The sequence below is a fragment of the Aulonocara sp. 'chitande type north' Nkhata Bay genome, linkage group LG13 (genome assembly GCF_057382095.1).
Source record: "Aulonocara sp. 'chitande type north' Nkhata Bay isolate Kocher_YH1m ecotype deep benthic linkage group LG13, A_spYH_male_GT1.1, whole genome shotgun sequence".
Classification (NCBI taxonomy): Eukaryota; Metazoa; Chordata; class Actinopteri; order Cichliformes; family Cichlidae; genus Aulonocara; species Aulonocara sp. 'chitande type north' Nkhata Bay.
The window spans coordinates 18,957,797-18,971,870 of NC_141356.1; the positions used below are offsets into that span (position 1 = coordinate 18,957,797).

The following is a 14,074-nucleotide window of genomic DNA, read 5'->3' on the forward strand; positions in this document are numbered from 1 at the left end:
GAAATGCCATGTAAAGTAAATCAGCAAACAAGACAGGGCATCTGGTTTAATCAGCTACTGCTATTTTTACCACTGTACCACATACTGCTTTATATTAATGCTTTTGCCACATATAAGGTTTATTTTCATCCACTGCGTGTGTTTCGTCATGTCATCATGTGAAGAAATAACAAGGTGTTTTATGTTAAGACAATAAAAAAAAAGAAAAAAAATTCATGATAAGCTGTTGATTATACTGAGTCATAGTACTCCTTTGTTCAGGGTAGTTTATGGTAATACTGGGCTTCTCAAACTTAAAAAAAGTGCTGTGCATGAGTCACAAATGACAGACCTTATAAATTACTGAGTTGGTCTAATGAGCTTTAGATTATGAAGGTAATTTAACACTCTTTATAAAGGTTTGAAAGCTATATTTCTTATATGTATTAATAGTTAATACATCAGTTGTAAGCCATTACCTCGAACAGCAGAAAATCCTCATCTAGCTTTGTCTTCAGTTTTAAATATACATAAAAGTCTCCTCAAAAGAACAAAGGGATTTAGTTCCAGCTGTTCAGCAGCATCTGTCATGCTGGAGGGGGACTTTCCAAGACCTCCCAACCCAAAATGTGTTCTTGATTCATAAATGATCCACATTGCATAACTGTATTATTTATAACCAACCTAAAACAAGTAGCTGCTGCTTTCATCCCATATATAGAGGGACTTTTTCACAAGTAAAAGACTCACCATCCACTTTATTTGGTTTCTACTGGATCTGGATGGACGTGGTCAGTAACAATACTTAGGCAGTCTGTGGTGCTCAAACAGTTCTCTTGTGTGCCAAAAAATATCCCCCAAATTATTACACCTCTATTGGCAGCCTGAACTAAAGGCAGGACAGGCCTGCTTTTATGTTGCTTACGTGAAAATCTGACCCTGCCATCCAAACGTCAGATCAGAAAGCTCTGCTATGCTACTTTCTTAAGTAACCCTATAGATGGCTGTGTGGGGAAAAAATCGGTTTCTGAAATACTTTGACCTACTTAGATCTGAGATCTAGCACCAACAACTATACCCAGTTGAAATCACCTTTCTTCCCTATTCTGATGCTCGGTTTGAACTTCAGAACTTTGAATGCCTAAATGTACTGAGTTTCTGCCATGGGATTAGCTGATTTGAAATTTGCATTAACAAGCATTTGAACAGGTGTACCTTACAAAGTGTCCATTTAGTGTAAACCTGTGTGTAGCACTTAATGCTGTGTGTTAAATTACAGGTACTGAGATTTTCAATAATCATCGATAACTGATATATAAAAACATTATTAAAGCTGTTTTTGCAAGCCTGTTTTTGTCTCTTACTGTTTTCTTTTACCTGGAAGATCAGATCTTGTTGCTGAACTAACATGGAACTAAAATTGTGCGCTCTCTCGTGCAGGAAAGGGAGACGTATTTGGGGACGTTTTCTGGAAAGAGGTGACTCTGGCTCAGTCCTGCGCCAATGTGCGAGCTCTGACCTACTGCGACCTCCACGTTATTAAACGCGACGCTCTGCAGAAGGTGCTGGAATTCTACACGGCATTTTCCAACCACTTCTCTCGAAACCTGCTGCTCACTTATAACCTGCGTAAGAGGGTGAGTGACTGTTCAGATGCCAGATACAGTTGACTGCATTTTCATTTAGGATTTACACAGAAGTTTTCATCTGCAAAGACTTCAGCCTTGTGCACAGTGGTACATGAAAAAGAAAAAAAATATTAACAAAATAAAACAAACATTTTAGAATATATTTACAAATTCCAATAATATCTGTAAAGATAGTGTTGATATTACCAGTACCAGACAGTGAGCAGTAAGTAAAGCAAAAGCTGAAGATTGCAACCTTTAAGGAGAGAGGTTTTTTTTGCAATCCAAGTTGAGATTGCATTAAATTCAACAAGATGAAAGGAGGATTTATTAAATAAATCAATCAATTAATCAATATTGAACCTATATATGTTTAGTCATGTCAATATATTTCACAGCAGAAGACAGCCTACCTCCTTTCATGATCTGGACAATCACAATTGTTCACACGTATCAATTCTTGTTAAATAGGGGCCAGAAACTCCCACTCTGGGAAAAGGTAACCACAGAAAACCTTATATTCAACCTAAGGGACACGTGCACCTACTGCCTTCAGCCACACAGCACTGCATAGAAAAACAGAGCTCCATTAAACAGCCACCATATACTAAAGCCGCTCTCACATCCTTCATTCAGAAATGAACAGCTGTGATCAACAATAGCGTAAGAGTAGCTACCAATCACTGCTTCATTCTTTATGAGGTTAGCCTGCCCGGGAGAGTGCAAGTGAGATTGGATTGTTTGCATTTGAAGAGGCAATCTCATCTTCTGCATTAAATTTACTATTCACCAGGGTCCCACGTCCTGAATGTATGCAGCAGGGAAATCCCGATATGGGTTGACTAAAGGAGCCTAATGTTGCCTTCAAATGGAGCTGCTGAGATTGTGTTTTTGACTGATCCAGCAGAGCAGACAATGTGCATTTGATCTGTACATCTGATGCTCTTACCTTTTCAAATGTGATGAGTGACTTTCTGCGTGTTGCAAATAAAATGCCCAGACTTTCTGAGTTAAAACTGCCACATAACCTATTTTAATCAGATACTTTCCATTTGAAAGTATTTAGTGCAGCAGAAGAATATTGTTAGAGCTCATTGTTGCTTCTAAATATGTTAGAAACTGGGGTGATTAGCCTGTAAGTGGACAATAGGTGGTAAAATGGCAGGTAGCGATGCAAGGCAGCAGTGGCATTGACATGTCAGAGGGAGAGATAGATTTATTTAATTTATCTCTCCCTAGAGAGATAGATTTGCAGATTAAATAAATGACCAAATTGGGAGGATGTTTTTGTTACAGCGTGAGGACAGTAAAGAATTAACCAGCACAGCTTCAGTTGAGTTCCCTGCACTAGCTTTACTAGACTAGATTCTTCACCCACACCCAACCGAAAAGCAGGCTCAATAGGCAAGCAGACTAATAATTCCAGGGAATTGGACTACTGGGAACAGTTCTATACAAGAACCGGTTCTCGAGTTTCAGCACTGTCATGTATCCTTGGGAAAAACAAACAGCTACTCAAATTGTTTCACATTTTCATCTATTAAAATCCAAAATGTCAAGAGTAGTTTGCGCTTATTTTCATCAGCTTTTTTTGGGGTTTTGCTTGCAGACCTTAAAGTTGAATTGCTTACTGACAAAATGAATGTTATATGTTGAATGTTAGAGTGTGACGTTAATGAAGGTTAATAAAGTATTCCTGAACATGTGAATACAGAATGTGTATTTTGTGTTTTTTAATTATTACTTTTAATTAATATTAATCCCTAATTAATGAGACAAGTGAATCACTGGATTGGGAGACTGGGATTGCGACATTTTAAAGCACAGAAATAAAGCTACAAAGCTAAAAACTGAAAATACAAAATGCCTAAAAATATAGTTGTCCATTAGCATCATCTGGGTGGTAAACTGACAGTGAGCCTTCACGCACTGAAGCCAGAGGCTTGATATGAACTTTCCCTGTGCGCCATGGGAATTAGCCTTTTTAAAGTGACATTTGCAAAGAACACACATTTTGACATATTGGCAATCTTTCACACACAAATTCTACAATCAATAAGAGAGATGGTGAAAATGATGTTGATCTGCTTTTGTACTACTTCAGGAGACTAAACTGACATGGGTGTGAGAGTGGTTTGGGTATAATTTTTCTTGTGTGCTGTCAAAATCTGAAACTTTTGGTCAATAAACTTTGTGTTTGTTTTTTTTTTAATGATGGTCTTTTAGTCATAAGAATTTTAAATTCTCTTTCAGATCGTTTTTCGAAAGATCAGTGATGTGAAACGGGAAGAGGAGGAGAGACGGAACCGTAAAAATGAAGCCCCTCTGAATTTGCCACCAGATCACCCAGTACGAAAACTTTTCCAGCGCTTTCGACAGCAGAAGGAGGCCCGCATGGTGACTGGGAAACCAGAAACAGATGAACAAGACGTTGAGAAGGGTCCTCTCTATGTGGACATCCCCAAAATTAAATCAGCTATTACAACTACCAGCATTGTCACTGTAACAGAAAGCCCAGCTACACCTTCATCTTCAACTCCTCAATCGCCATCACCTCTCAACTGTACGGTCGCAGACAAGGCAAAACTGCAAGTGCCATCGTCCATTTCTTTGGTTGGTGGCCGCTCTGCTGAACCACCCAAACTGAAAGGCTGGGGTCGCTTTAAGGAGTCGATGGCCAAAGCTGACAACTGGAACACAGTGTCTAAAGCTGAATCCATGGAGACTTTACCTGAACGAACCAAGGTGCAAGAATCCCCAATCTCTTTAAAAAAGACGGACTCATGTGACAGCGGCATTACCAAAAGTGAGTTACGCCTGGACAAAGTGGGTGACTTCCGCTTGACGCCTCAGGACCGCAGTCCTGCCCAGCCTCCAGAAATGAGGCATTTCTTCTACCCCATCCCGGAGCAAACACTTCAGGCTTCACTGCAGGAGCTCAAGCTAGAGCTAAAGGATGACCTTAAGAACCTAAATGTTCGAATGTCAGGCCTAGAGATGCAACTCACAGAAGTGCTAAAACTCCTGAAAGCCAGCCATTCAAGCTCTAGCTCTCCACAGCATCTTTTTGACATTTCTAGACCTGCTTCACCAGAAGTGGACAAAGAGGATATCTTCTCTTGAAGAATGAAAGAGTCATCCGGCAACAGTTGACCTTAAATTCAGCTGAATCCAGTAATATACAGATTACTCGGATAGCTGAGACCACACTGGGTATACCATTTAGATTAGGCAGCAGTGTAGTAAGATGCACCAGCCTTCATCCTAGGGTGTACCTACCTGGTAGCAAGGTAACGTCGTGCTGACAAGTTGAGGTCGTAACCTAGATTTTTGTATCTTGGAATCTAATATCTGAAGGTTACACAAAAACTGACAGCTCTCTGTTTGTACATACGTTTGATTTATCTTTCCTCTGCACTATGAGGGAAAAATACTTTGAGGGGTGGCATTTTATGAAAAGTCTGTTCAGATTTTGGGGGAGGTAGGAGAAGGAGGTATCTCCATTGGAAGGTTCCAATGGAAGCAGCATGACCCACTGGTTTGTTAGCATTTGTAAGAGATTCTTTGCATGTCACATAAAGTAGACGTCTGCCTCAAATAGCAGTTGGCGCATATTTGATTAATTGAGGCCGCACGCCGATCCATTTGCATTATTTCACATTGACAGGGAAAGAGGACAGTTTTTGCAGATGCTGAATCAATCTTAATGTAATTTCCTCAAACAGTTATGTAATTATATCAGATGCCAGAATCATTATGAATTAAACAACAGATAACTCTGCCCGACCAATCTGATTTTCAAAAACATGTTTGAGCGCAGATCCTAATTTCAATAAACCACAAATAGATGTGCTTCATGGAAAATTGAATGAAATGCTAACTAGTGAGGCAGCAAATGGCAAGTTATCCCTCTTTCCTGATATCTAGGTTTACTATGTTACAGCTTTGGTGATACATACAGTAATTTTATAGGTACTGACTGTGGCCAAAACCCTTACAAATATAGAAAGTAATGGCGATTTGCACAATATTTGTAAACTAAAATTTGTGTACAATAAAACAGGCTGTTAGAAAGTGGACTGAGATCACCAGACCATTTGGTCCCTTAAGTATATTTTTACATTTTAATCCTGTTAACATGCATGATTTAACATTTCTGTTTGTCCTCATTTTTACTTGAGAAAGCAAACAAACAAAAAAGCTAATATTAGGAGGTCTTTTCGGAGCACAAATTCAGAGTGAGTGTGTGAAATGCAGATGATCTTGAACTGTTTTAAATGTGTTTACTTGCTTCTGGCTTTGAAAAATTGAAGAGTTTCCTTCAGAGTGGGAAAAATCTTTAACCCCTCAACCCCTTTATAATATGATGCAGTCAATACAAAAAATGTGTTGCAGACATTCAAATGTTTTTTAAAACGACACACTTGGTGCAGTAATGCCTGAATTATGCTTCAGCGGGAAATCTACGGCATAACTTACAAGATAACCGGAAACCCCTTTTTTAACCGTACACCTTCCACATAACCTGATGTGCCCCTCCCAAGAAATATAACTACGGGATGGGTCGACATAGCCCACGACGACTGAATGCCATGGAAGGTCCAGTGTAGGGTTAAAAGGGGTGACTGGTTACATCGTCAGTTATGCCGTAGACTTTCCACAGAAGTCCATATCACGCATAGCTGTTGTAGGAGTGTTTCATATAGATGGTGTATGTTTATGTTAATATATATTATTTAATTGTTACAATATACACTTTCACTTCATCAGGTACACCTTGCTAGTACTGGGTTGGACCCACTTTTGCCTCTAGAACTGGCTTATTTCTTCATGACATACATGTAGATTCAATAAGATGCTGAAACATTGCTCAGACATTTTGGTCCATATTGATGTGATGGCATCATGCAGTTGCTGCAAATGTTCCCCTTTTTAAGAAAACAGTCTGAGATGATATAATTTTGTGACATGGGACTTTATTCTGCTAGAAGCAGGCATCAGACTAGCTGACATTTTTCCAATCTTACTACTGTCCAATTTTGATGAACCCTTGTGAATTGTAGCCTCAGTTTCTCGTGGCACCTGGTATGGTATTCTGCTGCTACATTCGGTGATGCCCTTCTGCATATCTTGGTTGTAACTAGTAGTTATTTGAGTTTCTGTCGCCTGCCTTCTCTGACTTCTGGAATCAAGAAGGTATTTTCACCCAAACCCAGTTTTCCTTTTTCAGACCATTCTCTGTAAACCCTAGAGGTGGTTACGTGGGAAAATTCCAGTAGGTCAGCAGTTTCTGAAACACCCAGAGCAGCCTGTCTAGCATCAAAAACCATGCCACTTTCAAAGCCACTTAAATCATCTCTCTTCACTGGATATCTGCATGCCTAGATGCATTGTGCTGCTGCCATGTGATTTGCTGATTAGATATTTTTGTTAAGCAGTCAAACAGGTGTACCTAATGAAATGGCTGGTAAGAATATAGATTTAATGTGATTATTTTTAAATTTTTTAAATGAAACATCTTTATTTTATTTTACTGTGAACATGCTATTATTTCTTTTTAATATCAAAAGACTTGTTTTTCCCCAATTCCACATAATCTTCAGTAGTTGTAGCGTCTAACTGGCCAAGAAGAGCTGCATTTGTATCATACAGACATTTAGTTTATACTGATGAGCAACTTGCTTTACGTAACACGATGACTACTGTAGACTCTGAGGGTAGAAATTGAATGTTGACATAGAATGCTGTATTTTTATCAAGTCCCAAAATGTATTTATTTATTTATTTATTGTATTGAACACCAGCATCAGGCAGATTCCTCCAATCATTATAAATAAAATATACAATAACAGGAACAATCTCTACAATTTCATTTTTCTCGTTAACTCTTGTTAAATAGGGATTAACTCAGATTGCAATAATTCCTGCATGATAAATACTAAAAGTTTACATATATGCCAAATATTATCAAATTTGTCCTTCGACTTTAAATTTAATGACCAAAACAAATTGACACACGTTTCCGAAAGCAAACAAACAAAAATACAATAGACAATCAATGTGATCAATGTGGACAGGCTGACTGAGTGGAACCTAAATGAGAAAAATATGCATGAAACAAAGTAAAGCAAAGCAATGCACTCTGGTATTAAGCAATAAAAAAAGGCACAGTTAGCTTTTACAGTACAATTTAGTTCTAAGATATCCGTCGCCGCACTTGAGAAACAATGAATAATGGAAGAAAGTTTCATAATACTCTGCAAATGTGAGTCATTTTTTAAACAATCAGACTGCAGGTAATGAAGCCTGGAAAGTGGTTGCAATCAGCTGAAATAAAGTTTTATATCACTGAAATTAACGCTTGTATTTCTAAAACGAATAATATGACTTTTGGTTCATCTTTGGAAAAAGTAGGAGCTTTACTGAATTTATCCAATAAAAGCACTTCTTTTCATGAGAAAAAATAACCATTTTTCTTTATTATTCATCACTCATGGATAATTTATGTTCCCTGCGCGCTTTCTCCGTCACAAAAGACAAGCTGGGACGGACACAGCTGAGAGGAAAAAGATGCTGAGGTTTTTACTCCAACACTCATGTTCCATCAAAAATTCAGCCTGCTAAAAATAAATGGGCATGTCATCACAGAAGTGAGAACTCATTAGGTTTATTGCCAGTGTTTGGGGGTCTGCTTCTCCAAGAATTGTGATCTCAAAACCAAAGAAAAGGCACTAAAAATCACCATGGCCTCTCGATCACAGATTATTCATGAAGCTGCTGCGCAAGAGTTCACAAATCAAAGGGAGAGGAAAAGAGGTCAGATGGCATCGCTGAGGAATTCAGTCACTGTAATGAAAGAAGGATCTAAAGATTATGTAACTCAAGACAAAGTCTTTATCTTAGCAGCAAAATCAACCATCAGATGTTTTTAAACGCTTTGAAAGTGCAAACAGATGTGACAAAAACGTATTTATTATCTATGAATAGATGAGATGAGGATGATCATCTCATCTAGTCATTATGTTTGAAGCCAGCAGAGTTCAACGCAGACTCTGATAATTGACAAATTTCTGGCTGTGAGCCTGCAACTCTTTTCTTTTCAGATCTGTTTTTGTAAGTGGCTATTTTAATGTTCAATTTCAAGTTATCTGAAAAAAAAAGAAAAGAAATGATAGGGTTTAGTTTAATACCTGCTACTGCGGCTTTCACAATTTAGCATATAAAGCATGGTTACTTGAACAAAACTCATTCCCAACACGGTAGGATAAATCCAGTAAAGTTACTGTGCTATTTTAAGAAAAAGCAGACCTACTTTGGCGGTTTTGAGGCTACATTTGGCAAATGCTAAGTCAGGTTTACATCAATAGCATGCGCAATTCTTGAAACAACATTAAAGTATAATTTAACAATATCTATGTTGTGAGAAGATTTAAACCACACTCATGTCTGTGCAATAACTGCAGAATAATGGGCCGCTCACATAAACATACTTAGAGAGTGATAGGATGCTTTGTGCAGCCCGCTGAGCACCCGAGATTTAAACTCCACTTTATGCAAATGATCCAACAACCACACAAGAACCAGTTACACCCATTTTAGTGTGCACTGAAAACTAAGCGCAGCGGTTTAGTACTCTGCTCCACCAAGGGTAGGGAAATTGCTTCAGCGCATACATACGGCTGTAATCATTATCAGTCTCGTTGGTTTTGTATAATAACAGATTCAACAGTGGTTTAAAAACTGTGTAACAGGGAAATGAAGTGTGCTGTATGGCAGCAGCATGCCCCCCTCCTCCTTCATCCTTTTCTCTTGCTGTCTCCTAAGAGACAGACAGAAAACCCAGAACTCATTAAGGCAAAAAACTGAAATAGTTGCAATTGTTACCTTGATTATTTGGATTTTAACTCAGTTCCACCAACAATGGAAAAACTCAACGAATACCAGTAATCTAATTTATATGTAATCCATATGTGATTACAGGAGGCTTTTAGAAAGAAACATTTCTAGGGCTAACAATGGATTTGTAGTCATGTAGATGTCAACACTTTAAATCTTCGTGTCAAACAGAAGATTAAATGAAAACACCTGCACTGATTTTTTTTTTTGTTGTTGTTGTGAAAAATGGCACATTAAAATGGATCTATTATGCTTTTTCTTGTTACAGTTTTAGAGGCTTTCATTAAATATGGTGAAAGATTTAAAAAAAAAAAGTAAGGTTAGTACATGTGCGACTAATTCCTTTTAACCAAATGCTCAGGTTTAAGAGTTTTTCTTGTTTTTGTTTTGTTTTTTTTAACACTGGTTGATGTCAGAGAAAACAGATATTCCTAATATGGTCATCTAACAGAAGCTCCTCCCACCTGTTAAAATCTGTGAGAGGCAACCAATCACCAATCAATATCAGCCTTAAAACAACTTGATTCAGACAGTGGATGAACTGAGGGGCTGCACCAAGGCCTAGCATAAAGTTTTTAACGTTTATTTTGAACTGCGAATCATACAAATCTATTCTAGTGGAGTCCAAGAATAACAATGTGAAGCTGGAAATGAGTGTAACTGGTCCCCTTTAAGATATAATATTTTCACTGAAGCCACAATAAATTGTTGTTTCACTTTATCAATGACAGAGCTGGTAATATTCATATATTTAAACTTTTATTATGAATGACACAACCTATGACTATCATTTGGTATGTACCTTATTCCATCATTGTGATCGGTTTTATTCATATTGTAAATTTACTGTTATATTACTTTTACATTTGTTGCATTAAGGCATAAAACCAAGTCTGATTGTTTTCAAAATGAAAATAGTAAAAAACATGAAATCTGATTCATGCAGCTCAGTAACAAAGATATGGCCCGTGCAGGGTACTCTCACTTAGGCCTGTGGCAAGGCCATAAATATACAATCCTAAAAGGGATGCACTCTAAAATGCTTGAAAGCAATATGTAGTTCTTTGCTTTAACATTTGTAAAAAACAAAAAACTGATCCAAAAAACAACGCAAATATAGAAAACATTAAGTTACCAAGTACAGCACCACGGTTTCATAACATCAACATTTACATATTAAAGTCGTTACCTTTGATTGCTACTGAGAAGCATGCAACACTGTGCCTTCATGATATTGCCCCATTCTCCTTTTCCAAGCAGCATTAAATACCCAAATTACTGTTGCTCCTTCGAGAAGATTTACACTGATCTATTTTTGTGGTCAGCTATGGAAAGCTGCCTAGTTAGCAAACTCTACACAGAGATATAGAAATAGATATATAGAGAGATATGCACAAGTTGTACTGCAACGTTTGGATTCTTAAGAAAGAGCAGAATTTGAATTTTATGTATGGTTTATGTATTATGCACATGCCTCTATGTTCACGTCATGTGATGAGAAATGTATTTTAAGCACAATGGAAACTCCGTGTTATGAACTGTGACATACTGTGCTATTCATAATAAATATTTTATACATGCTGCACGCTGTCAGATCTCTTCAGGCAATGGTTCACGGGTGTCTTTCGTGTTGTTGCGTTATGGCTCCTCTGTTAACGATTAGGACGCGTCTCTAAGAAGGTGTAACTCAGCAGGTGTATTCTGCTGCTGATCTTCTTATGTCAGATAAGCCTCACACTTTTGTGCTAATTTAAGAGGATTCTTCACTGCCCCCACTGATCCTCCTTAGTGCCACAGATGTGATTATCCCAATGAAAGACATCAACTAATGGAAACACCTGAGCCTTATCAGAACAGCAGAGTCCAGATTACAATGTACTTCTGTTACGTAAGGGCAAACAAGCTTGTGTCATACAAGTGTTTAAACACCAAATTGCAGACCAGTGCAGGTTAAGCAATTTAAACTTTGGGGACAGTCAGTTGCTGTGGCATGATCATGCGAAACTCAGGACCCTGAGGCAAGGTAATAGCTTTCAGTTATGACACATCTGACTAAAAATTCATTAATTCCTAACCTAATCTTCTTGAATCCGTACCCCGAAGCTGTTTACTTTCATTATTGTGCACTGTGAATAGCAAGAAGCCCAGACTGTTTTGCCACATTGCATGAAAAGCACAGATTACTTAAGTACTTAAACATAAAGTTTAAAAAATGTTGACAAACCCCTGAAATGTAAAGAGCAGATGCAAATCCCTTGGAGTTGGTAGCCTTGGTTGCCAAAAACTGTGCTGTGGCTCACTGGTCAAACTTTAAAATGTAAAATTTACTCTTAATAAATTACATGTTCCAGGCTTTCATAACCGATTAATGTGAAGATTTCTTTCTCTTCTACCAACGTGGCTGAATAATGAGGTAAATTAATCTCAATTTCTGTTGAATGTCTTATGGTTATTTGATTAGTTTTCATGAATTTTCACATTCAACTCTCTACAGTTTGGTTTGCCATGCGACAAAAAATTTTCAACCTCTCTTTAAGGATCAGTCTGGAAAACAAAAGGTAACAAACAGTTTCAGTAGAGCTGATCTCACCAATTATTACACTGATGTGTCATATACTATCACTTTTGTCAAAACCTTTTTCAAAATTTCACCAAAGAGCCACAGTGGTGGACTGATTGTAATCGATGTACTCAATCACTGTCCTAAAATATGTAGTAAACACTAATCTGCTGTTACAAGAACATTTAATAATGTATTTTAAAAAATATTAGTAAATAACTAGGCCCAACGGGACACAGTGGGTGACTCAGAAAAACATTAAGAAGATAAATTGTTTTATGTTTTGGCACGTTCAGATGTTTCTTTCTTTTGGCAACTAGCTTTACACACCACATTTTGCATTCATTATAGTCATCAACCTTAGAATAAAGCTGTTTTAAAATCATTTTTGCATGATGATTTATGGAAGGCTTAAAGAGTTCCTCTGTCTAGAATATGAAAATTTAAAGCCTGTAATATACTGGCAAAAAGCTCTCAGAAGAGCTGACATTTTTAATGGATTAAAATAGAAGCTGAGGCAGAAGTAGTAGGTGCTGGCACCCAAAAAATATCTGGCTACAACACAGTATTCAAAAAGTGTCAGCTTCTCTAATGAAATACTAAGTCATTACATTTTTTTCCACCACTCATTATGATGTCAGTTAAATTCACAATCTCCCCTCCATATAATGAAAAAACTTAATAGATATTAGCCATCAAACACATGTCAAAAAGACATATGTTTGGAGCAATGCCTCAGTGACTCTCTGTGCCTGAAAATGATTTCCCTATCGTTATTACTGAAGAGGTTTCAGAGATCCCTCTCATCCTCTGTGTCATTTCTTCACTTGCTTTTAAAAAAATGGGGCAATTGTGCAGGAGTAAAAATTCACCATCAGCGTCATTAGTTACACCTTGCTAATTCCTCATCGGACTCCCTTTTGCCTTTTTCAGAACTGCCTTAATAAAACGAGGTGCTGGAAACAGTCATCAGAGATTGTTGAAGAGAGAAGTTGAAGATTTGTCATCTTCGCATCCATGTTGTGACTCTCCCATTCCACCACATCCCAAAGGCGCTCTATTGGATTGAGATCTGGTGACTCTGGAGGCCATTTGAGTACATTGAACCTATTGCCAGGTTGGAGAAACCAGTTTGAGATAATCTAACCTTTATGACAGGGTGCATTAAGGGGCCCAAATTATGCTTTTCAAACCATTACACCACCACCACTGGCCTGAACTGCTAATAAGTGCAGGATGGATTCATGCTTTCATGTCATTTATTTCAAATTTTGACTTAACCATACAAATGTGACAGCAGAAATCAAGACTCACCAGAGCAAGCAAGATTGTTCTAACCTCCTATTGACCTGTGTGAATTGTGATGCCTCAGTTTCCATTTTTAGCCGATAGGAGCTGCACCTGGTGTGGTATTCCACTGCTGTAACCCATCTGCGCTGACGTGGTGTGCACTCAGAGATGCTCTTCTGCGTGACTTAGTTATTTGAGTTACTGTTGCCTTTCCATCAATTCAAAGTAGTTAGCTATTTCCTTTGACTTCTGGGATCAATGAGGCATTTCTCCCAGTGAACTGCTGCTCACTGGGTAATTTCTCTTTTTTGGACCACTCACTGTAAACCTTAGAGACAGTTTTTTTGGGAAAATCCCAGTAGATCAACAGTTTCTGAAATACCCTGATGAGCCTGTCTGGCATCAACAACCATGCTATGTCCAAAGTCGCTTAAATCACCTTTTTTCCCACCATGTCTACATGCTAAAATGCAATGAGTTCCTGCCATGTGATTAGCTAATTAGATATTTGCATTACGACCCTTAGAAATGTCGAACAACACTGATTAACACGGAGTGTATATAAGGCTATATTATATTTATTCTTAATATGCACAGTATAATACCTGGTTTTGAAGTAAATGGAGTGAATATTGAGTAATATACATTGACATTTAATCTGGCAGTGTAACTTTGAACATACAATTCGAAAGTGCCTTAAATACCCCCCCCCCACACACAC

The 14,074-nt window shown here is 37.8% G+C and overlaps 1 protein-coding gene across 2 annotated transcripts in view; it reads left to right on the plus strand.

Moving 5' to 3' along the window:
- The window catches only part of kcnh1a (potassium voltage-gated channel, subfamily H (eag-related), member 1a), a 60,409-nt gene extending 52,944 nt beyond the window's left edge, over nt 1-7,465 (plus strand). For both annotated transcript variants that reach the window (XM_086258983.1, XM_086258984.1), the window contains 2 exons: nt 1,420-1,616; nt 3,861-7,465. In XM_086258983.1, coding sequence (XP_086115109.1) covers nt 1,420-1,616; nt 3,861-4,730 — 1,067 coding nt within the window. In that variant the 3' untranslated portion in view covers nt 4,731-7,465. The remainder of the gene's footprint in view (nt 1-1,419; nt 1,617-3,860) is intronic.
- The last annotated feature ends 6,609 nt before the right edge of the window (nt 7,466-14,074 follow it).